This window comes from Danio rerio, chromosome 14, assembly GCF_052040795.2.
Source record: "Danio rerio strain M-AB ecotype USA chromosome 14, GRCz13ab, whole genome shotgun sequence".
NCBI classification, from domain to species: domain Eukaryota; kingdom Metazoa; phylum Chordata; class Actinopteri; order Cypriniformes; family Danionidae; genus Danio; species Danio rerio.
The window spans coordinates 4,777,089-4,805,008 of record NC_141034.1 but is presented as its reverse complement, the minus strand read 5'-3'; the positions used below and the strand labels follow the sequence as shown (position 1 = coordinate 4,805,008).

Here is a 27,920-nt window from a genome sequence, read left to right as displayed (position 1 = left end):
AGTGCTAAATGGCTGTTCGATCGGAGTCTTGCAGAAGATGCAGAAATGCAGGTGGAGAGAGAAAAGGCCTCATGTTTTTATGGATGAAAAGGAGTTGAAACTGTCACCGCCAGACATCTTCATGACTCCACAAGGGCAGCGGCTTTTACCTGAGTCAGCACACACACACACACACACATACACAAACACACACAGGTGTGCTGCATACTGTGCATAAATTCCCAACACTCTTTTATATCCCGAAGTCATTTTTGTTGAATATATTATTAATTTGGGCGAGGCAGTGGCGCAGTAGGTAGTGCTGTCGCCTCACAGCAAGAAGGTCGCTGGGTTGCTGGTTCGAGTCTCGGCTCAGTTGGCGTTTCTGTGTGGAGTTTGCATGCTCTCCTGGCGTTCGCGTGGGTTTCCTCCGGGTGCTCCGGTTTCCCCCACAGTCCACAGACATGCGGTACAGGTGAATTGGGTAAGCTAAATTGTCCGTAGTGTGTGTGTGTGTGTGAATGTGTGTGTGGATGTTTCCCAGAGATGGGTTGCAGCTGGAAGGGCATCTGCTGCGTAGAAAATTGCTGGATAAGTTGGTGGTTCATTCCACTGTGGCGACCCCGGATTAATAAAGAGACTAAGCCGACAAGAAAACGAATGATGTATTATTAGTTTGCAGCTATAAAGCCTCTCTCCTGTAAATAAACACTTCACTTGTTTTGGAAATAGTCCTGAAGGTCTCATGAAGTGCTTTGAAATGTGGATTTAATGGAGGGCTGGACTGGAAAAAAAAAAGCGGCCCTGGCATTTTGGGACAGAGCGGCCCACTACAACAATCAAAATGCTCCCCATCTGTGCACGCCCTTGAATATGTTTACCAACTCCCATTTTATAAAAGCACAAAAGCCATAAATAGGAAATAACGAGGGTTGACAAATTAAAAACTTTAAAAAATTGAATTTATTATTATAATTAAATGATAATCCACACTGGATGTCCATCTTGTGTGCGCCGGTGTGTTTTGAGGGAGCCTATATTAAATAATGAACATAACAAAGACTTCTTGCTGACAACTAAACTTCTCTGAGCACATCTCTAGAACTGCTCGATCTTGCAGATTCGCACTCTATAACATCAGAAAGCTCTGACCCTTCCTATCTGAACATGCAGCTCAACTCCTTGTTCAAGCTCTTGTTCTTTCCAGACTGGACTATTGCAACTCTCTACTAGCCGGGCTTCCAGCTAACTCTATCAAACCTCTTCAGCTGCTTCAGAACGCAGCAGCACGAGTGGTCTTTAATGAACCTAAAAGAGCACATGTCACTCCGCTGCTCATCCGTTTGCACTTGCTGCCAGTTGCTGCTCATATTAAATTCAAAGCTCTGATGTTTGCCTACAAAGCAACCTCTGGCTTTGCTCCTTCTTATCTGCTCTCACTTCTGCAGATTTATGTGTCCTCCAGAAACTTGCGTTCTGTGAATGAACGTCGCCTCGTAGTTTCATCCCAAAGAGGGAAGAAAACACTTTCCCGAACGCTCGCATTCAATCTGCCCATTTGGTGGAATGAACTCCCTAACTGCATCAGAACGGCAGAGTCACTCGCTGTCTTCAAGAAACGACTTAAAACTCAACTATTTAGTCTCTACTTCCCTTCCTAATCTGCAATTGCCTCTCTGGCTCCACCGCTAACTGTATTACAAAAAGAAAATTACTAATGTTTTGCTCTAATTACTAATATTATTGCTCTTATAGTTGTGTAAATTGCTTCCTTGTCCTCAATTGTAAGTCGCTTTGGATAAAAGCGTCTGCTAAATGACTTAATGTAACTGTAAATGTTTAACTCAACAATGAAACATCAAACGTAGCTGAAAGATTTTACATTGTCAAAACACTATTGATTAGGTTTCGGGAAGGGGTAAGTTGGGAGATTTGGTCAGTCGGACATTCAGTCAGTCAGTCAACAGCGGCTTCTGGTGGATTTACACAAGAACAGCAGGCGCAAATGGCATTCACTAAAGATCTGCGTGGGACTAAATTTTAAATCCCGCTCCCGCCAGGTTCCAGTCCGAACCCGACCGCTCCAGCTTATATTCAGCATTAGTTGTCCTGCTGCCCGATCTGCCCTGTTTTCTACCCCCCGTGCTCGTTTTCAACAAAACCGGGGGGACAAAGCTGAAAACCACCCAGCTTTACTGAGTCCAGACAGTCTATAACAAGCTGTCTGTGTAAACACACACACATAGACACACAACACCAAGCAAGTGACACCCAGACAGCATCCTGCGCATTATTCTAAAATTTTTCGCCCAGTACAGCCGTGGGAATGCAGACCTCTGACAAGGGAAATTTGAGATCTGAAAAAGTATACACAGCGGCCTCTGTCGGATTTATGAAAACAAAAACTGCAAAAAATTTACCTCCTGGGACGCATTTCAAGCTCTTGTATAAAAGTATAAAGACAACTTTATAAACAGAATTTTTTCAAGTGCGATGCTAATGGTCTAATCTAATTCAATGATTTGTGCTAAGCTAAGCTAAAATTGCTCCTACCAGACCTGGAGATCAGTTGAAGGGATTTTAAAAATGGTAAAACTCAACTCTTTACTTCTAGGGAAGCCTATTTCCTAAAAAAAAATAAAAGTGTAGCGTTCCTTTAATGCAGCTGTGCGTCTCAGATCTGCAGATCCGGATCAACACAAGTGTAAATGACTCTCTTACGAGGTGGTGGGTGTACTAATCCACTAATACCTCACACACACGCACATGTTCAGCCCTTTGATTGCATGCTGGATTAATCGCATTGGTCTCAGTGCCAGAACAAACGCAAACGTAGCTGCGCTCAAGGAGCCTCGGGGGTCAAGAGGTCATCTAAACCTTGGTTTACAAGCATTTTCATTTAACAGACATTGTGAAGAAGCATATTTTCATTAGGTTAATATTAATTCCTAAATGTCGAACATGAAGCTGCTGTATGTAGGTCAAAGCATGGATGTTAGGCTATATGTGATATTACGAGAGCGAAGCATCGATAGTACTGTAGCTCATCCTATGCTCATATATTCATATCAAAATATACCATAAATCAAACCCAACATATTTAAGGTTGGTGCACATTGCTAGTTTTGTGGTGACCAATTCATCTGTGGAAGTGAATCTATTTATTTATGTATGTATTTATTTATTCATTCATTCATTCATCCATTCATTTATCATGTATTTGTTTATTTTTATTCTTTAATTAATTGTTATTTATTTTTATTAATATTTTTTATTAATGTATATATTTTTAATTAACTGATTTCTTTCTTTCTTTATTTTTATTGATTTATTTGTTATTACTATTATTATTTTATTTATTTATTTATTTATCATTTATTTATTTATTTTTATTTTTTATTATTTATTTATTTATTTATTTATTTTTATTTATGTATATATTTTTTAATTAATTAATTTATTTATTTATTTTTATTTATTACTATTATTATTTAATTTATTTATTTATCCATCATGTATTTATTTATTTTTATTGTTTAATTATTTATTTATTTTTATTCATAATTTTTTATTTATGTATGTATTTTTTTTAATTAATTAATTTATTTATTTTTATTTATTACTTTTATTATTGTATTTATTTATTTATTTATATATTTACTATTTATTTATTATTTTAATCTTTAACCCATCAAAGCTGCCTGGTTGAGTCTATAGGTTATTATTAAAACAAAACAAAAAAATTGAGTCTATATAGAAATCTGATATCTTCATATTTGGATTTCATGTCATATATGCAACATATATTTCAAAACATACATTTTTTCAACTATTGGAATTACAAATATGAGTTCAAATATATCGGACAGCCATAAATGAATGAATTTATAATGTTATATTTGAACATATACGTTCACATTTGTAATTCCAATGGTTAAAGGTTGAAAAAAAAAAATTAGAAGCCATTTTTTGCAATATTTTGACTTATATATAATATATTTTATACATATGTGAAATCCAAATATGAACTTGTATGTCTAATATGTAATTTGCAACAGTCAAATGCATCATGCAGATTTTAAGATTGGTTCACATTAGGAATGATGACTAATATTAATGATAAAAATATAGTTGTTGTTAAATCGGTCTAAATATATAAGAATAGGGCACTCCAGTCAACATGTTTGATAACTGCAAAGATGAACACAATTACTCAAGGGTACAATGAATGATAAGGCCAGGAATATTTATTAAGAAAGTGAAGTGTAAACTGTGATTTGCATCTATTCAAAGACCAAAAATTCCGATTTATGATCGTCGTTCTGTAACACAGACCAAATATAAACCGGCTGTGATCTGGTCTTTTGTCAGGCGTATGAATGGGCTTTTTTTTTTTCCTGCTTCAGCAGCTTTGAAGGAGGTCGAGCTCACATATTCTTGCCTCTACCTATTTTTTTTTTCTTCTGTATCGCTTAGTCTGTGGGTTTTTGTATAAATGTAGGCCAGAAAGAATGTGAAAATAAACCCCTCCAGCTATAGTGAGGTTTTAGTGCTATTTACAAATGATTATGGTATTTATTAGTATTTTTAATTAACAGTTTGATTTAGCTTCATGGGTTGCAGCTGGAAGGTCATCCGCTGCGTAAAACATGTGTTGGATAAGTTGGAGGTTCATTCCGCTGTGGTGACCCCTGATTAATAAAGGGACTAAGCTGAAAAGAAAATGAATGAATGAATAAATTAGCTTTATTTGTTTTACTTTGTGCAATTTTAGTACTTCAACATATTTTTTGTGATAGCACTTCTAACCATTTTATATATTATTTTTAATTATATACATTGTACTTGCTTTTAAAAGAAATGCTGCTGCATTATGAAATGTTCACCTTCAAGTTTCTCACTTTTTTGTTGAATCAAAGGAACTTTTCCAGCCATCTCAACTTACGTCAGTCAAACTGACCTAAATATCGAGTTCATCTTTGTATAAAAAAATTGTTAAACCCTGATTAACTTACACAAATTAAAAAGTAACAAATACATATGTTGTCATGACTTTTTGTCATATAATATTTTGTCCACTACACTCAGTTGTACATTTGGATTTTGGAGTGGGGTTTGGGGGCACAGATTTTTTGCCAGTTAGCCACAATACTTAAAATAGTTACATTTCCTTGTGAGATCAGGGTAGTAGTACTGGGATTAAATTCCTTTTTAAGTATTTATAGTCAGTATGAAAAAGAAGTTAAAATTGTACTTTTTTCTTCTATCAAGATGTTCATTGACTTGAAATGGTCCTAAAATGCAGTGTGTGATTTCATTCTTTGGAAACCGATTTGATCGTTGAAAGAGGGGCAATGCTAACAAAATGAAAGAAGATAAATGACTGATAGACCCTAAATGACTGATAGACCTGCCCTTAAGGACTGATAGACATGCCCTAAATAAATGGTAGACCCATCCTAAAGGACTGTTAGCCACACCCTAAAAGACTAATAGACACGCCCTAAGTCACTGATAGACACGCCCAAATGGACTGATAACTCTGCCCTAAAAGACTGATAGCCACGCCCTATGGGACTTATAGCCATGTCTTAAGGGGTTGATAGACACACCCTAAAGAACTGATAGCTCCGTCCTAAAAGACTGATAGACACCCCCTAAGGGACTGATAGACATTCCCTAAGGGGCTAAAAGACACACCCTAAGGGACTGATAAATCCACCCTAAAAGACTGATAGCCATGCCCTACAGAACTGATAGTAGTTCCGCCCTGAAGGATTGATAGATCCGCCCTAAAGGACTGATAGCCTCACCCTAAAGGACTGATAGCTCTGCATTAAAGGGCTGATTGCATTGCCCTAAAGGACTGAGAGTCATGCCCTCAAGGACTAATAGCAATACCCTAAGGGACTGATAGACGCCCTAAGGGAATGATAGCTCTGCCCCAAAGGACTGATAGACACGCCCTAAAGGACTGATAGACACGCCCTAAAGGACTGATAGACATGCCCTAAAGGACTGATAGACATGCCCTAAAGGACTGATAGACACGCCCTAAGGGACTGATAACTCTGCCCCAAAGGACTGATAGACACGCCGTAAAGGACCAAAGCTCAGCCCTAAAAGACTAATATACACCCCCTGAAGGACTGGTTGCCAACTTCTAAGGGACTTACAGCCACGCCTTAAGGGGTTGAAAGACAAACCCTAAAGAACTGATGGCTCCGCCCTAAAGGACTGATAGACACCCCTAAGGGACTGATAGACAGGTCCTAAGCAGCTAAAAGACACACCATAAGGGTCTGATAAACCCACCCTAAAAGACTGATAGCCACACCCTAAAGAACTGGTAGTTCCACCCTGAAGGATTGATAGCTCCGCCCTAAAGGTCTGATAGCTGTGCCATAAAGAATTGACAGTTCCGCCCTAAAGGACTGATAGGTCAGGCCTAAATTTCTATAAGCGATGCCCAAAATTACTGATAGCTCCGCCCCAAAGGTCTGATACCTCCGCCCTAAGGGTCTAAAAGCCACTCCCTACAGTAGAAAATGCCCCACCCTAAAGGTCTGATGCTCCGCCCTAAAGGACTGATAGACACTCCCTAAAGGACTGATAGACAGGCCCTAAGGAGCTAAAAGACACGCCCTAAGGGACTGATAAACCCACCTTAAAAGACTGATAGCCATGCCCTAAAGAACTGATAGTTCCGCCCTGAAGGATTGATAGCTCTCCCCTAACGATCTGATAGCTGTGCCCTAAAGAACTGACAGTTCCATCCTAAAGGACTGATATGTCTGATACTGATATCAGGCCTAAATGTGTTCGCGATGCCCAAAATTACTGATAGCTCCGCCCCAAAGGTCTGATAGCTCCATTCTTAAGCAGGTCGCACACCAGAAGCGCCGCTCGGTGCCGCGACACGGCGCGTACATGACAGTTTAAGGTATCACACACCAGACGCGCACATTCGAATGATATTTAACATGAAACTAATCAGATGGCACTCTGTGGCGCGGCTGAAAAATGAACTGCGTCCTGAGCCGTCGCCGGGCGCCGCCGACAGCCGCCGACAGCCGCCGACTTGCGGCGCCGGTGTGTGTATCCTGATAGAAACCTATGTTTAGAATTCTAAAATACGTGGCACTGCGTGGCGCTGCGCGGCGCGCCGCCGAGCGGCGCTTCTGGTGTGCGACCTGCTTTAGGGTCTAATAGCCACACCCACAGTACAAAATGTCCCCCCCTAAAGGTCTTAAAGCTCAGCCCTAAAGGTTTGATAGCCCAATACTAAAGGATTCATAGCCACGCCCTAAAGATCTGATAGCTCCACCCTAAAGGTCTGATAGCTACGCACTAAAGGTCTGATAGCCACGCCCTAAAGTACAGATAACCCTATACTAAAGGGTTAATAGCCACACCCTAAAAGACTGATAGATCCGCCCTAAATGACTGATAGCCCTGTCCTAAAGACATTCCTTGTGACCAGAAGGGATGTAAAGTTGTTTTAAAGGGGGAGAGAAGGTTATGATATTTGATTAAAGATTATGAGTGCACATTAATTCGTACAAAGTAATGAAGGTCACAGATACATCATTTATAACAAGAACTGCTATATACATTTAAAATACCAAGAGGACATGTTGATTTCATTCCGACTTGCCAGACATAGTATTAGAAAAGTAACATAGGTACCCAACACTGCTTACACACGTGACATTTCACCAGTGACCCAACATCAGCATCTTCACTGAGCCTGTACACAAGCGTTGACTCATAGAGCAAAGGTAAAAGGTCAAACGGCCCGTCCCAGCATGCCCTGCAGCCCGCAAATCAGCGCATAATCAAGCAGATTATTCTGAGCCTGACGAAACCCAGAGCAAGACAACTCTGCATATTGATCAGCCGGCCAGAATGTGTTAGTAAGCACAAACACACACACAGTTTAGAGTGCGGTTTGGAGCAGTTGTGGTTCGTGAGTGATTGAGTGTGTGTGTAAGGGCTCCCTTGTGTCTGAACGCAGAGATAAAACACACTTCAGCAGCAGCAGATGTCCAGAGGAGACGCTCAGGTAATTAGACAGATTATGTGCGTGCATGTTGCGTAAGGGCGGCGTGTGTTCCTGTCGTCTGTCGACGTGTGATGTAATTACGCATGTGATATGTTGTCTGCTGTGACGTACACTGTCCTCTAAATGCCAGGCCTGGTGTCACCTCATGACTGCGCCAAGCGTATTAGCATATAAAAAACCCACCACAGACACACAGCAGAGAGAGAGTGTGGAGAATATGAATGAAGGAGGGTGGAATTTGGGCATGTTTTAGCATGAAATACATTAACGATTGATAGAAAGTCAAAATTATCCTCTAATATTATATATGATATGATATTATATAAATATCTTTTTCAAATATCTCCCAAATGATGTTTAACAGAGGAGAGAAACTGGAGAAAGTCTGATTTGTTTTATTTCGGCTCTGTGAGTTGCGCATATAAGCAGCTTTAATTTTAATTTTATTTTATTTTAAGTTGTATAAAGTAATTTTCGGGGGATACAGAGTTAATTTGCGGGAGGTAGCAGGAAAAGTGGGTGCCTGAAGGGGGGGTGGGTTGGAGGGAGGGGGTAGTGGGGGGTGATTGAGTGAGTGTCGTATCTGAGTAGGGGGACGTGTGGGTGCGAGACGTACCTGAAAAGGGGGGTGGTTGAGTTGCGCGCGACGTGACATACCTGACAGTGGTGGGGGTGTGTTGCGCGCGACGCGACATAACTGAAGAGCGGTGGGGATGAGTTGCGCGCAACGCGACATTCCTGATAGCGGTGGGGGTGAGTTGCGCATGACGCAACATACCTGAAGAGCGGTGGGGGTAAGTTGCGCGCGACAAACCTGAAGAGCGGTGGGAGTGAGTTGCGCCCGACATACCTGAAGAGCGGTGGGGGTGAGTTGCACGCGACGTACCTGAAGAGCGGTGGGGGTAAGTTGTGCGCAACATACCTGAAGAGCGGTGGGGGTGAGTTGCACGCGACGTACCTGAAGAGCGGTGGGGGTTAGTTGCGCGCGACATACCTGAAGAGCAGTGGGGGTGAGTTGCACGCGACGTACCTGAAGAGCAGTGGGGGTGAGTTGCACGCGACATACCTGACGAGCGGGGGGATGGGTTGCACGCAATGCAACATACCTGGAGAGCGTTGGGGGTGAGTTGCGCGCAACGCGACATTCCTGATAGCGGTGGGGGTGAGTTGCGCATGACGCAACATACCTAAAGAGCGGTGGGGGTAAGTTGCGTGCGACGTACCTGAAGAGCGGTGGGGGTGAGTTGCGAGCGACATACCTGAAGAGCGGTGGGGGTAAGTTGCGCGCAACATACCTGAAGAGCGGTGGGGGTGAGTTGCACGCGACGTACCTGAAGAGCGGTGGGGGTTAGTTGCGCGCGACATACCTGAAGAGCGGTGGGGGTGAGTTGCACGCGACGTACCTGAAGAGCAGTGGGGGTGAGTTGCACGCGACATACCTGACGAGCGGGGGGATGGGTTGCACGCAATGCAACATACGTGGAGAGCGTTGGGGGTGAGTTGCGCGCAACGCGACATTCCTGATAGCGGTGGGGGTGAGTTGCGCATGACGCAACATACCTAAAGAGCGGTGGGGGTAAGTTGCGTGCGACGTACCTGAAGAGCAGTGGGGGTGAGTTGCGAGCGACATACCTGAAGAGCGGTGGGGGTAAGTTGCGCGCGACGTACCTGAAGAGCGGTGGGGGTGAGTTGCGCGCGACATACCTGAAGAGCGGTGTGGTTGAGTTGCGCGCGACGTACCTGAAGAGCGGTGTGGGTGAGTTGCGCGCGACGTACCTGAAGAGCGGTGTGGGTGAGTTGCGCGCGACGTACCTGAACAGCGGTGTGGGTGAGTTGCGCGCAAAGTACCTGAAGAGCGGTGTGGGTGAGTTGCGCGCGAAGTACCTGAAGAGCGGTGTGGGTGAGTTGCGCGCGACGTACCTAAAGAGCGGTGTGGGTGAGTTGCGCGCGACGTACCTGAAAACCTAGGACGAATACAGTGGAGAGAGGGGTGTGCAACGTATTTAAGGACCGGACGGGATACACGTGATTTCCAGGAGATTATCATTCATTTGCGGACATCCGGGAGTCTCTATGCATTTGCGGGATACTCCCGCAACTTCCGAAAGACTTTGGATGTCTGATTATAAGGTCACTTTGCAGTCCGCCCCCAGTCCTTACTTAGCTGTCTCTAAACAACCACCCCCCACCACCACCACCCCCCGATCTTCATTTGCCGATCTCCAAACAACCCCCACCCCCCTCCCCCACAATCTTTATCTTCACTTCATGATCCGCCCCCAGTCTTCACTTAGCGATCTACAATTCTCGGTTTTCACTTCGCTTCGATTCTGCCCCAGGTTACCCGTTGAGCACCTGCCTCTATGTGGGTCTCTGCACGGCCCTGCACCTTTTTTTAACAACTGTTTGTGGACGCCATTATAACGACACTGATCACTCATGACAGAGTGCTGCGGAAAAAGTGATTGACAGGTGGTAATTTGTGTGTAAATTCTCTTTATTTATTTACGATTTGGTTATGGGTTAAACAAACACCATGTGGGTCAGGTAGTTTAAATGGTAAACTACAAATAATTAATTTGTTATAAATTTATTTATTATTCATTAATCATTAATTCACTGCCGCCTACGACGACGATGCCATCGCCCATCGCGATGTTTCACATTAGACATCATACGATGCCAAATTGGTCGACATCTCTCAACCCCAACGTGAACTACATTTTGGCCTCACTGGTGTTTTGAAAGGTAAATGTGTCTGATTGTGATGTTGAGTTTGAGTACGGTGTTTAATCCCCTTTCCTTCTCTGTGTGTTTCTGTGCTTTAGTTAGATGGAGGAGAGCGAGAGAAGCAGAAGTCGATCTCCACGCAGGGTCGGCCGGGTGGAGCAGGTGGTGGGAAAATGGCTGCGGCGCTCTCGAGACTCTCTCAGCAGGTGGAGCTATATCACACATACTCTATCACACACGCACACACACACACACACACGCACAGATCGTATGATACACTTTAAAACCGACACAAACGTTGTATGCTGGATCCTTCATTAACAAAATGTAAATACTGCAATACATACACAGTACAGTGTGCTACAGTAGGTGTTTACATCTACATCAAGGTTTTGCTGGCAAATATTTTCTAGTTGCTCAAATATAAACTGTGCTAAAACTATTCCTAAACGATCTCACCAGTGAATGGTTTTGGGATTTTTTTAGTGCATCCATCTGCCGAAGGCTTGTAGTTGATTTGTCTTCCACCCGCTGCTATAAACACAATCATCTCCTGCCACGCAAGCACACGTTCATCAGGCAATTATTCTCATCGCCATGTGTTTTAGAGTCTGTCGACATACAGCAACATCATGTCATGTTCTTTTACACTGATTTGACTGGGATATTCTTAAGAAAACTCTTTGTTTGTTAAGCTACTCTAGTAGTTAATGTTGAATTTAACAATCAAAATACCGGACACTTTATTAGGTACACCTTACTAGTACCGCGATGGACTTATTTGCCTTCAGAACTGCCTCTCTCATGGCATAGATTAAACAAGGTACTGGAACATTCCTGAGAGATTTTGTTCCATATTAACATAATAGCATCACACAGTTGCTGCAGATTTGTTGGCTGCACATCCATAATGCGAATCTCCCGCTCCACAACATCCCAAAGGTGCTCTATTGGATTGAGACCTGGTGACTGTGGGGGCCATCTGAGTACAGTGAATTCCTTGTCATGTGCAAGAAACCAGTCTGAGATGATTCACACTTAATGACATGGTGCGTTATCCTGCTGGAAGTAGCCATCAGTAGATTCGTACACTGGGGTCATAAAGGAATTGACATGGTCAGCAACAATACTCAGGTAGGCTGTGGTGTTGACACGATGCTCAATTGGTACTAATGGGCCCAAAGTGTGCCAAAAAAATATCCCCCACATCATTACACCACCAGCCTGAACCATTGATACAAGCCCATTGAGGTCTTCTGCTGCTGTAGCCCATCCGCCTCAAGGTTGGACGTGTTGTGTGTTCAGAGATGCTCTTCTGCAGACCTCGGCTGTAGTTACTGTTCCCTTTCTATCAGCTGTAACCAATCTGGCCATTCTCCTCTGACCTCTGGCATCAACAAGACATTTGCGCCCAAAGAACTGCTGCTCACTGGATATTTTCTCTTTGTCTGACCATTCTTTGTAAACCCTTTGGTTGTGCGTGAAAATCCCAGTAAATCAGCAGTTTCTGAAATACTCAGACCAGCCAATCTGGCACCAACAACCATGCCATGTTCAAAATCGCTTAAATCACCTTGCTTCACCATTCTGATGCTCAGTTTGAACTGCAGCAGATTGTCTTGACCATGTCTACATGCCTAAATGCATTGAGTTGCTGCCATGCGATTGGCTGATTAGAAATTTGCGTTAACAAGCAGTTGGACAGGTGTACCTAATAAAGTGGCCGCTCAGTGTTTATGGCCCTACATTAATGGGGCTAATAATATTGACCTTAAAATGGTTTTTAAAAAATTCAAAACTGCTTTTATTCTAGCTGAAATAAAATAAATAAGACTTTCTCCAAAAGAAAAAATTTAGGAAATTCCTTAAAATATAGTCGTGTGTGCACAAACCACATTAAACAGTACATTCATATTTCATACTGAACTCAATCTGTGTGTTTTGACCTGTCTGTCTGGTTGTGTTCTCTCATAGGGAGCGTATTTTAAGAGGCAGGAGGTCTCGCTCTGGGGATTCGGGCCAGCAGAACTTCCCTGTGAAGGTGACGGTGGAGGTGATCAGAGATGCGGTGCTCAACTCTCATGGCTTCACTCTCTCCACACAGCAGCCCCTGCTGGTCAGGGACATCACTCCAGGTACACACACACACGCACACACACACACACACTTCACGTGGAGTCAGATTTACAGGACGCACTAGAGAGGGCTGTTTTTAAACACAGATTATGATCTAAGCCAGGCCTCATTTGAATACCGTGCTCAGAAAATGTGCCTGAAGGACAGAAGCAGCACAATGGGATCTCTTTAGGATTGTTTACATTTTTCAAAGACAGCAATAATATTAAATAGAGAATTCAGCGGAACGAACACCAACTTATCCAGCATATGTTTTACATAGCGGATGCCCTTCCAGCTACAACCCAACACTGGGAAACACCCATACACTCTTGCATTCACACACATACACTACGGCCAATTTAGCTTATTCAATTCACCTACAGCACATGTCTTTGGACTTGTGGGGGAAATCTGAGCCCCCGGAGGAAACCCATGCGAACACAGGGAGAACATGCAAACTCCACACAGAAATGCCAACTGACCCAGCTGGGGCTCGAACCAGCAGCCTTCGTGCTGTGAGGCGATCGTGCTACCCACTGCGCCACTGTGCCGCCCCTACAGCAATATTGTAGTGATGAATCGTTCATGAATGATTCGTTCATTTTGAACGAATCTTCAATATGACTCGGGAACTACGAGTCCTCTCAGGGAATGATTCGTTCATCCAAGTGTGCGCACATTTGTGCAGGTAGTATCGTTAATTTAAAGTCTTCATCATATTGGCAGAAGCCAATCACACGCGTTTAGAGCCGGAAAAAGAATTGATCCGTTCATCTCTCGAGTACTCTATCGGGTCTGAGTCACTCGTTCATCACGAGCCAATCATACGCGTTTAGAGCTGGAAAAAGAATTGAACCGTTCATCTCTCGAGTCCTCGGGTTTGAGTCATTCTGTCACGTGATGAATGAACGATCATGGCTCCTATCGGCTTAGACTGTGCTTTGATTAAGATTATATGTGACTGTCAGTGTAACGTGAACGAACCACTGACATTTGAAGACATGAAGAGCTGAGCTGAGCAAAGAGACAACAATGCCTTCATAGACAAAAGAGCAGGTAAACATTGAATTATTATTTTCTCCTTCTTATATTCTATTTATGACTTATTTGTCGTGTGATCAACCTTTTGGGCTAGTTGTAGATGTGTTTGGAAGCAATTCGTAACATTTCAATAATATTTGGGCAAATTGAACCAAATGAACGAAATGACTCGAAAAAAGATTCGTTCGTCTTGATGAACGAGACTCAAAGATCCGAGTCAGTAAAATGATCCGAACCTCCCATCACTACAATATTGTAAAATATTATTACAATTTGACATAAACATTTTCTTTTCGAATATATCTTAAAATGTTGCACATCTCCAAAGCTGAATGGTCAGTACCGTAAGAATCTTCTCAAACATTTATCCTAAGAATGAAGACCCCGGAGATGAGGTTTTCCTCTGGGTGTTTGGATCTGGAGATGTCACGTGTGTGTCAGATTGAATGTGAAAACTGTGAGAAAAGACGTGCGCTTGAGCTGGTGTGTGTGTTTATGTGCGTGTGTGTATGTGTGTGTGAGGTCGCCACCTGCTTCTCCGTCATTTATTTAATTCATTATGATCCAGGTGCACAGGCTCCTTCACACTGAAGCTTTCTCTCACACACCAACATCTACTGACACAAGCTATGCTATTTTTTCTTTTTAGCCAACAAAATCTCTCAAAACTAGGGCTGTCACATGATTAAAAAAATGTATGTCAGGGCTCAACAATAAGGACTGCCCAGTGGCCCGGGGCCAGCGTGAAAGACACTCGGGACAGTAGACAGGATTGTTACTGGCCCCTATCGGCCAGTAACAATGAGCATGTTTTTTTTTGTAACCTGGCAACAACCAGTACAGCGAAAAGATGGCAACATGGTGGCAAAATTAAACAATGAGGCTAAAAGAAAACATATGTTTCTAAAGTCTTAGAACCAGACAATTACATAGGTACAAATTTAAGAAACTGAAAAAAATAAAAAAATAAAAATAAAAAAAAGAGTTGTCAGTTTGGCAAGCCATTTTTATCAAAATTATTTAGAATTGAATTAAAATACCAGCACATTTTTCATACTGCTCTTTCATTTGCATAAAATCTTGAATTTTGCTCATCATACATTTATTAACATATTAAAAATGTTTAAATTCTAGATTCACAGGCATAATTTTGCCACTATTTAAAATATGTGGCTAAGAAATAGCTATTAACTTTTTAGTTTTTTTGGTGGCCATTAACAAACAAAAATGATTTCCATGTTGGATTCTAAGTGGATTACACACACACACACACACATACACAAACACACAAACACACACACACACACACACTAACACATACACACACACACAGACAATGCGCGCAGTACAGCGGACCTCATGTACAAAGACTTGCTTTGAAATCCTACTAGAACATTGTGTACGCACAAAGCTGTAAATGTGCGTACACAATAAAAAATTCAGATGTATGAAACACTGCGTACGCCGAATCCCACGCATGTTCTCTTTGTACAACCGAATGAATGTGAAATTGAGCGCAACATGCACGAGTGCAAAACCCCTCCCTGCCTCCTCCCCCGTATGAATATGCTAATGACTCTACTTTGGCAAAACCCAACGAAAAAGCAAAAGCAAGCAAAAGAGAAACTTTAAACAGAATGTGAATTGGGGGTGCTGCTTTCAGAGGTAGACCGGAGAAAAGCGGTGTTATTTGCAAGTTTGTCCTCCAGAATTAATAACAAAAGAAAAAAAATAGAGTGGGAGAGTTTAGCTGATGCGGGTAACACAGTTAAATCTGAACATCGCACTGAGTGGATTAAAAAAGAAATAGTGCGATGTAAAGGTGTATTAGGGTGCTTTCACACCTACACTTTTGTTTCGGAACGTATCTTGTTTGCCCAGTTAGCGCGGTTCATTTGGCATATCTGAACAGGGCAATCGCGCTCTGTTCCGCGCCAAAGTAATCGCTCCGAGATCACTTGAATAAGTGGGTCTCGGCTCGATTGAAACGAACCCTGGAGCGGTTCGATTGCAGTGAGAAAGCGATCCGATCCGAGCGCGGTTATATCACAGTGTTTTATGGATATGTAATAGGCTTACGGCTGTATGAAGAGAGAATTATGAGTAGGGCGGGTCAGTTTCGCGAGTCTCTGGATGCCCGCAAACGAGTGATGATCTCCCGGTAATCTCGCGTCTCTCTCCCAGTCCTCAAATAGGCATCGCCGCGCACCCTTCTCACCCCTCCCCACCGCGTCTCTCCTCAGACACGTCGCGCGCACCCTGTCAATCACCACCAAACCACCACCTCTCCTGACAGCTGAGCGGGACGCTGCAAAATAAACCCTGACACTCTGACCAATGTGAGGAGAGTTTACTCGCACGTGACTTGTTTTAGCTCTTTTGGTCTGATTAGAAACTTTGCAGTGTGAAAGCAAACCGCTTCAAGAGCAAAGAGCAACAATGTAACAATTGTAATCTCTGTTTCGGAACAACTAAATCGATTCACAGGTGTGAAAGCACACTAACTTTGCAGCATCCATAACAGCGTGAGTGGCGTAGCTCGTAAAACGCATGGTAACATGTTTTGACGCATGAACCCGGTTCGAATCCAACATCTGACAAACTCATTTTTTTTCCTCCGCTACATATCAGATTTTGCCTAAACTCTTCATCACGAGGAAGACAAGTAGGAATTATTAATAAGTCTGTGCATCATATTTTATAAAGACCCCGGAGATGAGGTTTTCCTCTGGTTATTTGGATCTGGAGATGTCACGTGTGTGTCAGATTGAATGTGAAAACTGTGAGAAAGGACGTGCGCTTGAGCTGGTGTGTGTGTTTATGTGCGTGTGTGTGTGTGTGTGTGTGTGTGTACTTAAAAATTGAGCATTTTAAAGTATAGCTGTATTTTAGAAGCAAGGATTCTGACACAGCAATGTTAAAGCAGACGCTTTACAAAAGTTGCCTGTAGGGGGTAAACACGTCAAACTTAGGCCCCGTTTACTCTAGTGCATTTTAGTTTTAAAACGGCGTTTTAGAATGAAAACGATCCGCGTCCACACTCGTGTTTTACCCAGCGTTTCTGAACAGCTCTCCGTCCACACCAAAACGCTGAAAACGCACATCACGAACATCACACACACACTTTCAAGCAAGCGCTGCAGCCTATCTACCCAGATGAGAGCTCTGCTAGTCGGACAGCTCATCAAGCATCTCCCGCTGGATCTAATCTCGCTATATTTGCTAAACGTGATATTTCATTCATCTGGTTGTCTTTATCTAACAACATATTCCCCGACTTTGGTCATTGGAATCTATTACTTGTTCTCAGGTAACGTGTTTTGGCTGAGCGCAAAGATAAGTTAATGATTAATCCATGTACATTGACTGATCGCTTGCCTTTATTTCCTATAAGGTATAAACTTATTGTCTGTTATACTTTTATAATGGCCATTATCGATAATTAAAACTGATATTCAGCAAAAGAGAGGGTGTGTTTCGTATTTTCACTGAAATTGAAAGGAGACAGTTGTTATCGGCTCCATTTAGTTATAAATATCCACACAGTGAAGATGACGCTCATATATGCAGCACGACGCCTCAACATTTCTGCTGTCTGTTAAATTGCTAATATCAAAATGAAAATAGGCAGTTCCTCAAATCATGTTTACATTTTATTGTTGAGAAAGTGAAACAACGTAGCCAAGGGTGATGTGAATGAAGTTATAAAGTACACTGTTCCCTTTAAAAAATTTCCCCGTGTCCTCGGTAGTCTGTTTTTCATATCAAACTGAGAAGGGGGAGACTGCAGCCTTGATCAAACTTGCGAAGTCTGAACTTACAAGGAGAGAATGCGAGACTGAACTGTGTGCCTAGGCTACTTAATATTGAGGAAAATCCCCAATCAGAGAGGCGAACGTTTGCAGCCCCGCCTCCGTTTCCAGATGTCTCCGTTTTCCCACATCCACACTGAGACGGAGCAGCAACGTTTTAGAATGAAAGCGGCCTCTCCAGCGTTTTCAAAACGCTCTGTTTTTGGTGCTCGAGAACTCCAGCTTAGTGTGAACGGATGGCGTAACCGTAGCAAAACCTATGCGTTTTAAAACGAAAACGCATTAGCGTAAACGGGGCCTTAATGAAACATTTGAGGGCTCATGGAAGCAGCTTAAAGGCAGAGAAATGGACTGTCTTTGACAGCTTGCGACTTCATCTGGCACGTTCACATTTACATGGACACTAGTACTCCGCTTTTAAGATTAAACTTGTTTCAGCACTTCAGAATTGATCTTTCTCTTAGGAGAAGACTGCAGAAACACTGCAGAGCGTTTGCAAAACAGCTAGACTTTTTCAATTCTAAAACATAACTAGATGGCCAAACAAACACATTTCATAAGTAAAAGAGCCAGAGAATCACATTCAAGCTCGCACGTCAACATCATTGCCCCAGTTACAGAGACTCAGCTGACACGGTTTTTAATGTGCATGAAAACAGAGAGAGAGAGAAATATCTCTGAATGGAGGTCTTCCCGCCTTTTGTTGACGCTCCAAATCAGCCACAGATAAAGCTCCGTTTTAGTCTCCTCGGAAGGCAGCTGTCTATACAGATAGTAGACAGTGAACTGGATCTTGCAGCAAAGCTAGTGTGTGTACGTTCTCACATACACACACACACACACACAGTCATCCCGCAGTGCTGACTTCTCTCTTTTTTTGCAGCAGAAACAGCTGATAAAAGCCCAGAGGGAGACGCTCGCAGCCCTACTGCACATAATTATGTGAAAGGAGAGAAAGAGAGAGACAGAGAGAGAGAGAGAGAGATCTGCCAGGCATTGGTGGTTATTCTAGCAGGCCTGAGAACCGTCAGGGAATAAGGGGATGTTGTCAGGGCAGAAGGGCAGATTGTGTGTGTGTGTGTGTGAATGTGTGTGTATTTTGGCTCGGAGACAAATGAGTGTAAATGGCAGAACAGAGCAGAGCAGAGACTCCCAGTCAGACACTCCACACACACACACACACACACACACACACACACAAGAAGCAGACGTGACATGAATAATAAATCCACAATCGCAACTTTCACACTCTTTGCGCCTTCGAAAAGTTTTTTTAGCACGCATTCATTAGTGGAGTGTGCTACTTACGACTTTTGCTCGCAGTTATGCTAAGACAAGTTTGTTGAGCGGTTGATGCATAAGAGGAATTTTGCAAAGCAACACATTTTAATAATAGATATATATGCCTCACAGCAAGAAGGTCGCTGGTTCGAGTCCCGGCTGGTCCAGTTGGCATTTCAGTGTGGAGTTTTCATGTTCGCCCCATGTTGGCGTGGGTTTCCTCCGCGTGCTCTGGTGTCCCCCACAGTCCCAAACACATGTGCTATAGGTGAATTGGATTAACTAAATTGGTCGTTTATGTATAGGCGTGAATGTGAGAGTGTATGGGTGTTTCCCAGTACTGGGTTGCATCCGCTGTGTGAAACATGCTGGAATAGTTGGCGGTTCATTTCGCTGTGGCGACCCCTGTTGAATAAGGGAGTAAGCTGAATGAATGACTGAATAATACAGATATACAGTGCTCAGCCTATATTTTCTATAAGATGCTGTACATTATAATATTTGTGCATATACATTAGATTAATCAGCACTGAAGCCAAATATGGAGCTGATCTAACATAATAACTGGCGATAATGGTCAAAAATGTATATGGTATAGAACAATATTAAATACAAATTTTAAAAAAAGAGGACAAATCAAGAGAAGCGAAAATAATATTTAAATTATTTAATAATATTTAAAATAATAGTTGATTTAATATTTAGCTTTAGTTTAAATGGATTATCTTTCTATTTCTGAAGATGTTAGGTGACTGAAATATTAGTTTAATAAATATGTCCATTTAGTAAATCTGTTTTGTTCAAATGCACCAAAATCTAATCACTGAGAAATAAATAAAAATATTCATTTTCAGAATGGGGTGTGCTCAGTTATGCTGAGCTCTGTATGTTGGGGTAATTTCAATGTAAACTCAGCAAATAAATTTCAAAATACAGACTCAAATACACTCCATCCACATGAAACCAAAACAACTTTCACAGTCACACTTGTATAACATCCATTTCTATAGATATTACGTATATTTAATGTTAAAACAAAGCATCAAACTGTGGCATATTATTCATACTGTGCAGTTGATTCATGAATAAATCTTGTTTTCTAAGTACTTGACTTGAAGAATGTAAAATATCAACTTACATTGAAGTTCAAAATGCAGGAAACTCGAGCTGTGTCTTAATATTTGATATGTGTGTGTGTGTGTGTGTGTGTGTTTATTTGTAGGTGGTCCAGCAGATGGTCATCTTTTTCCTGGAGATCAGATATTAAAAGTGAACAATAAAGCCATAGATGATCTTTCCCCTGAAAACGCGGAGCAGATGATTAGGTGACTGATCAGATTATTAAAATACACACTACTAAAATAACTCTGCTGAATTAATGTTCCTTTGCTTGTATTGTACCAAGCTGGTAAATACGACGAGGACATGATTTTATAATGATGTCATCATGTTATGCTCCGCCCTCAGGGATTGCCAGGACTCTGTAACCATGACGATCCTCAGAAACATGACGGTGTGTACACTGAAGATTATTCCTCCTTTTGTTTGTTGCATCAGTTTGTAAAGGCGCAATCAAGAAATGGTTCACATTTCAATTTAGACTTGAGGAGAGGCATTCAGCGATTCAAGAAGAAGAGGCAATGCACACAACAAGCGCTGATTATACAATAGAACTGTCAATGATCAGAGAATTAAGTGCTAGCTAGAGTTATGAGGCGGGAGGTTTTATATATACAAAGAAGAGTGTTTCTACAGGTGGTTTGTCAAGCCCACTCATAGAAATCCATAATGTTTTGAGATTGTCTTATGGTGTGAATCGTATTCCAAACTAGGTAACACTTTATAATAACTACACATTATAAATCATTTATTAAGCATGAGCAAGTAGTGAATTCATTATCTGTTAAGCATTAACTTTACATTAATAAACGTTAGTAAGCAGTTTATAACTGCAGCTACAAATGCTCTATTCTTGACTTATAAGCACCTATATAATGTGGTTAATAATTGTATTTTCATACTCTGTTAATGATTTATTTTTCATTACTAAATTAAGTATCGAATTATTTACAAACCGTTTGTATTTAGGAGTAGTTGAGGGTTTTTCGGATCATTCAGAATGAGTTAGTAAATGATTAATAAACTATTGAAATCAACGTTTATATATCTTATTATTCAGGCATATACTAATAGTTAACTAATATGTTAGTAAATGCTTTATTAACTCAACTTCATGCAGTTTTGTGACCTAATCTAAAGTGAGGACTATTCATGCTTTATAAATCCCTTATAAATGACAAATAAAGGCTCAGAATCAAATGAACAATAATCTTTGCAATATTATCTAAAAAGTAAAATTACTGTAAAGTTTAAACATTGCTGAATAACAGGAGTGTCAAAACACGACATAAAACTGGATAAAACAACAACAATATAATAATTTAACATTATAATAAGATGCAATAATTAAACTCTACAGTAATTTTATTTTAGATAAGCTTGCAAAGATTTATTTTTCATTTGCAGTACAGTTTCATTTGTGTATCTTTAAATGAATAGGAATAAATAATGTCATTTTTCCTGTTTAGAATTTAACTGAGCCTTTATTTGTCATTTATAAGGGATTTATAAAGCATGAATAGTCCTCACTTTAGATTAGGTCACAAAACTGCATGAAGTTGAGTTAATAAAGCATTTACTAACATATATAGTAATTATTAGTATATGCCTGAATAATAAGACATATAATCGTTGATTTCAATAGTTTATTAATCATTTACTAACTCATTCTGAATGATCCTAAAAACCCTCAACTACTCTTAATAACAATTTGTAAATAATTCGATCCTTAATTTAGTAATGAAAAATAAATCATTAACTAAGTATGAAAATACAATTATTAACCACATTATATACATGCTTATAAGTCAAGAATGGAGCATTTGTAGCTGCAGTAGTAAACTGCTTACTAACGCTTATTAATGTAGAGTTAATGTTTAACAGATGATGAGTTCACTATTTGCTAATGCTTAATAAATGATTTATAGTGTGTAGTTATTATAAAGTGTTACCCAGAACGATTATACATCATTTTTGTGTTTCACAGACAGCTGCTGGAATTTAAAGAACTTTGTTTTTGTTTCCAGAATCCTAAGTCTTCATTCATAACAGCGGAGAAGAGAGCTCGCCTGAGGAGAAACCCCGTTAAAGTGCGCTTTGCAGAAGAGGTGGTCGTCAACGGACACACTCAGGTAAACACACACATACATGTTGGTATTGGTGGTAAAAAAAAACAACGCTGGCCCTAGCCCTAATCTATCCCTCTATTTTGAATGTCAAAAGTCCCTGTTACAGGGTGTCCGCTCGGTCTTAAAAAGTCTTAAATTTCAAAAACTAAATTTTAGGCCTTAAAAAGTCTTAAATCCACTGAAATGTTGTGTTGTAGGTCTTTTTCCATTTTAAACAGGTCTTAATTTTGCTAAATAAAGTTACTTATTGGGCCGATATTCATACAATCACCAAAAGTACATCTCAATAATTTATTAATTTTTTTTACTTTTTTTATTGCAAAGAGGTACAATTGACAACAGCTGTTAGACATTTTTACTGCAAATTCCCCAAATTAAATTCCCTAATAAGGAAAAAAAAAAACTAAAAACAATCACATGATTCCTCATGATAATACCAGGCCATTAGAAAAAAAATCTTAACCCTGCATAAGCCTAAAACGTCATTCCTAATGGTCTTAAAAGGGCCTAAAAAGTCTTAAATTTAACTTGATGAAACCTGCAGAAACCCTGTGTTAAATATGAGTTACAAGGACACAAGGCATGTCATAAACCACCTCAGTGTTTTAATACCTACACTCATACTTAAAACATGATAGCATGCGATTTTAATAAGCCTCGTTTCATTCGCTGTTTGCAGGGAAACTCTCTTCTCTTCCTGCCCAACGTTCTGAAGGTCTACCTGGAGAACGGCCAGACCAAAGCCTTCAAGTTTCACAAGACCACAACTGTCAAGGTCTGTAGATACTATGGTTACTATTCTATAGTACACTTTTACTATTGAGTACTATAGTAAAAGTTACTATACTACTATTACTACACATTTACTGTTCTATTCCACTATTACTATACTAAACTACTTTTCTTTTACTTTCAAAAGAACTTTTATTAAAATTTGATGAATTAAAAACTTTTGAGAAATTAAATTATGTTGGAAAATTATATTATTTCAGCAAAAAGGTGTATGTACTGTATGTATGTATGTAGGTATTCGGTTGAAGTCAGAATTATTAGCCCCCCTTTGAATGTTTTTCTCTTTTTTAAATATTTCCCAAATTATGTTTACCAGAGCAAGGAAACTTTCACAGTATGTCTGATAATATTTTTTCTTCTAGAGAAAGTCTTGTTTGTTTTATTTCGGTTAGAATAAAAGCAGTTATAAATTTTTTTAAACGCCATTTTAAGAACAAAATTATTAGCCCAATTAGGCTGCTTTTTTTTATAGTCTACAGAACAAACCATCATTGTACAATAACTGGAAAGCAGAGAGAGCGAGTGCACGTGACAACAAGAGTGCGCAAGAAAGGTCTCAGTCATATCTCCATCTACCACCGATGGCTGATCTCACTTCTTTGTGCCATTTTAGTTGTGACACAAAAATAAGCGTCTAAATTTAGGGGGGCTGGAGGGGGGCCAAGCTTGTTTACATGGGGGATCCAGACCCCCCCGCCCCCACCCAAAAGTACCGCCACTGGCTTTCAGTGATGGAGTGGTTTATTAACATAGTGTATTCACACAAGGCTATCCGAACCATATCCAGGCACATTTGACCCCCATTTCCCGGTTTGTTTCACTAGTGTGAGTGCTCCGAATCGGGCCCAGGAGCAGTTCAGTTGGCCGGTTGGAATGGGTGTGCCAGAGCGCGGTTCGGTTGAGTTTTAGCGCGGTACGCTTGTAGTGTGAGTGCAAAGCTCACCTGAGCCCGAACTGAAGACCCGATGTGACTTTTATATGACTGCTTCATATGGATTAATTAATCATTCTTACCGTTCAATAAATGCAAACACTGTCATCGTGTATTAAAGATGCAAACCCCTCACTGCACGACAGCTGCACCTTCAGCAAACCTCCTCATTCCTGCAGCTTGAGGACTTTATGAACATTTATGAGCATCAAAATTGGTGGATCCGTTCAGCAAAAGATTTGTATTGACTGTCTGCATGTGCAGGACATCGTGTTGACCCTGAAAGAGAAGCTGTCCATTCGCTGCATTGAGCATTTCGCTCTGGTCCTGGAACAGCAGTATAACATCTCCAAACTACTGCTGCTGCACGACGAGGAGCTCATACAGAAGGTAACACACACACACACACACACACACACACTCACACACACACTCACACACACAGCAAAATATTACTGATAAAAGTTTCTGACATTGATTTAAATTCATTAATACTTCATTTTTTTGACAGATAAAAGAAAAAAGGGAGGATTAAAACAGGGCTTGAAATGAACCTGCTTTCTTGTTAGCACCGGTGCCTCTAACTTATAAAATGTAGACGCACCAGACAACATTTAGTCACACCCACCAAAAATGATGAGCACATTTAATACACGTTTTATATCAACAGATTTATTGCGTTTGAAATTAACTCTGATCAAAACTAACAAAAAAATCTGAATGCGCTCACTGGCCTTGCACACACTGCTTGACGTGAATAAGATTAACTGAGTTAACAATAATAACTGTTGCTTTTCTCAGAGGTGCTGTCTGATATTGCACAAATGATATTGACATATAGCTTATTATTTGCATACGTCATCTTAATAGCAGTTACGGTCTATCATGAACTGCAATATTAGTTTCATCTCGGTGATTGCATGCTCTTTGGCGATGGTGAATGTGGTATCAGTCGCAAACTGACAGCATCGTGACGATTAAATGAAGGATTAAATTGAACATCTCGTGCTTAATGTGTAGATTCAGTGGCAAACACTGTTACCTGAAAACTCCGTCCCACTGGCTGTACGATGAACGCTTTAGTCATTTTCATAGTGGACTTTAACCACTGGAAGTCTTTTATCCACTCTTCGAAAAGTGTAAATGCTGGATTGACATTCAGCACATGATCACTAATCAGATTATTAGTAACTTTTGGTGGTTTCTAAAACTAAATCTGTCAGTGTTGTGTTCATTCTCTCGGATCCAGACCTTTACATTTTCACGGCTGTAGCTGAGTGATTGACAGCTGATATTAACCAATCCATGCGCATTCTGTTCTAGTGCAGTGGGCCAATAAAAAGAGTTTGAAGGCGGGGCAAGCATTATGGGCTTTGTTTACTGCAGCAAGTTGACATGTCAACTGTTTTAAATCATTCCTAAAAGCTGCGTTTGGTGTTTTTAGGTGCAAAGATGCTTAATGCTTGAATGTCTCCTAAATCTGCGCATGCGGTGAATGTTTTGCTGTGAAAACTGGTCACACGGCAACAATTATATGCACTCGCACAAATGCTCCCAAATATATTCTTTCTTTCGTATGAGACGTTAAACCGAGGTCCCGACTCTCTGTGGTCGTTAAAAATCCCAGGATGTCCTTCGAAAAAGAGTCGGGGTTTCACCCCAGCATCCCGGCCAAATCTGCCCACTGGCCTCTGTCCTTCATGACTTCCTCACCCTCGCCATATCATAATTGGCTTCATCACTGTGTGGATGCTGCACACTAGTTGCGGATGAGTAGATCCCCCATTATTGTGTAAAGCGCTTTGAGTGCCCAGAAAAGCGCTATATAAATGTAAGGAAATATTATTATTATTATCAGTTATTATATTTTGATCAATATTTTGCAATTTCAAGCAATTTCTGGGTTTCTTTATTAGAAAATGTTATGCATCATTTTGGTCTCCCAAATGAATGATGAGGGTTAGTTGTTACCATCACTTGGTTTTGGATTTGATATATACAGTAAATGTGATGTTTTTATAATATTTCACACATTATTTTGTCTCATGTTTTCAGGTTTGATGTTGTCAGTCGCATTGTACTCAGCGTGCTGTAATACTGAAAATAAATCATATTATTAACAATAAGCTTCCAAAACTTGATGCAGGTGAATCTGACTATAATATTACCCAAACATACTGCAGATAATATTCAGGTCTGGACTGTGTGGAGGCCGTTTACTGTTTACTGTTTACTCTCCAAATATGATTTCCTTACATTGTTTTAGGATCAATATCATGTATAAACATAAAACTATTACAAATGAGGGGCTTTCTAGCAGGAATTCCATGACGAATTAAAACCTGTCTGTACTTTTCAGCATTCACAATCCCATCAATTCAGGGAACATTGATAGAAATGCAGATCAAAACAAAACAGAAACCCCAGTATTTTTCGTTCATTCTTCCGTGTTTCTCTAACTTTCTTTCAAATGTCTTAAACAATTAGACCCAAAAAAAAATCCAACTAGAACCTGTATTTTCTGGTTGTATTTTAACAAAGAGAATGATAAGTAACATATAATGTCACTAAAACAACAAGTATACTGTAACTAGGGGGCTAAGACTTTTGCACAGTACTGTATATATAACTATAAGCTCCCATACAAACCTAGTCTGCATTTACGATGTACACCCATGGCTTAAGTTTGTAATAAACCGCTGTATCGTGTTCCTGCTTTTTCTTAGGTGGTCCAGAAGAAGGATTCTCATGACTACAGGTGTCTGTTCAGGGTGTGCTTCATCCCCAGAGACCCAGTGGAGCTCATGCAGGACGATCCTATGGCCTTTGAGTACCTCTTCCAACAGGTAACACATGGTGAATAATCACTTAAATGTGCCACTGACGGCTACTTTCATGTACTTGTATGTGTGTGTAGAGTGTTGGAGATGTGTTAAAGGAACGCTACGCTGTAGAGATGAAATGCAACACAGCGCTGAGACTCGCTGCTCTGCACATGCACGAGAAACTGGCGAGCTGCGGACAGACCATGAGAGCATCTGTTAAGAGCGTTGTGTAAGAGACAAACACACTCCAAATGACTTGTGCTGTATTACAAAATACAGTCATATCTAATGTGTATGTGTGCTTATTAGAAAGGAGTTTGGCTTAGAGAGCTTCATCTCTCCAACTCTGCTGAGGAACATGAGAGAAAAGGACCTACGGAAAGCTCTCAACCACCACATGAAGAAGATCCAGGCCCTGCTAGAACCACGGCAGAAGGTTACTTTATTCATGCATTTTTTTATATAGTTAAAGTCAAAATTATTAGCCTTCAAATGAATGTTTTCAAATATTTCCCTAATGATGTTTAACAGAGCAAGGAGTTTTTCACAGTATTTCCTATAATATTTTTTCTTCTGGAGAAAGTCTTATTTGTTTTATTTCGTTTAGAATAAAAGCTGTTCTTTTTATTTATTTAATTCATTTTAAAGGTCAAAATTGTATAATTTAGATTTAAAGGTCAATACTAAACAAACCACTTTTATACAATGCAACACAACTCCTTATTCCGACTGGTGTTGACTAGTGTTTGTTGTGATCCAATCACAAGTGGTTAGCTGAGATGCATTACTGTTTCCACCTAGTGTTCACATAAGCTCAAGTGCATCTCTTGTGGCAACTTGTGTTCAGATATCAGCCTTCAGTTTCATTTCAAAATGCTCCTTACCATGTTTTTTGGGGACTCATATGTGACGTAGAAGTACTGATTGTATAACAAGTGTGAATACATTGGGACTCATTCACTAAACATGCATATGCACACACACATTTGTGTGAAAAGTGCGCACAGATGGTTTACAAGTAAATCATGATTCTTCAAAAACGTCCCCACTAATTACTGTTGTAAAAGGTTAGAGAGAAAAAAAGCTTTTCTCAACACT

At 40.6% G+C, this 27,920-nt stretch overlaps 2 protein-coding genes across 3 annotated transcripts in view; one reads left to right on the top strand and one right to left on the bottom strand.

The window, feature by feature from the left end:
* LOC147833832 (uncharacterized) overlaps positions 1 to 27,920 on the bottom strand; it is an 863,518-nt gene that overhangs the window by 107,652 nt on the left and 727,946 nt on the right. The window lies entirely within an intron of this gene.
* The window catches only part of frmpd1b (FERM and PDZ domain containing 1b), an 83,713-nt gene that overhangs the window by 42,936 nt on the left and 12,857 nt on the right, over positions 1 to 27,920 (top strand). Inside the window, exons 3-12 of one of the 2 annotated variants that reach the window (XM_087281020.1) lie at positions 10,877 to 10,980; positions 12,749 to 12,909; positions 20,249 to 20,351; positions 20,494 to 20,539; positions 22,173 to 22,277; positions 22,954 to 23,049; positions 24,262 to 24,387; positions 26,724 to 26,843; positions 26,915 to 27,051; positions 27,132 to 27,258. In XM_087281020.1, the coding sequence (XP_087137146.1) occupies positions 10,877 to 10,980; positions 12,749 to 12,909; positions 20,249 to 20,351; positions 20,494 to 20,539; positions 22,173 to 22,277; positions 22,954 to 23,049; positions 24,262 to 24,387; positions 26,724 to 26,843; positions 26,915 to 27,051; positions 27,132 to 27,258 (1,125 nt within the window). Of the gene's footprint in view, positions 1 to 10,872; positions 10,981 to 12,748; positions 12,910 to 20,248; positions 20,352 to 20,493; positions 20,540 to 22,172; positions 22,278 to 22,953; positions 23,050 to 24,261; positions 24,388 to 26,723; positions 26,844 to 26,914; positions 27,052 to 27,131; positions 27,259 to 27,920 lie in introns of both variants that reach the window. The other variant, XM_087281019.1, reaches the window with a different exon arrangement.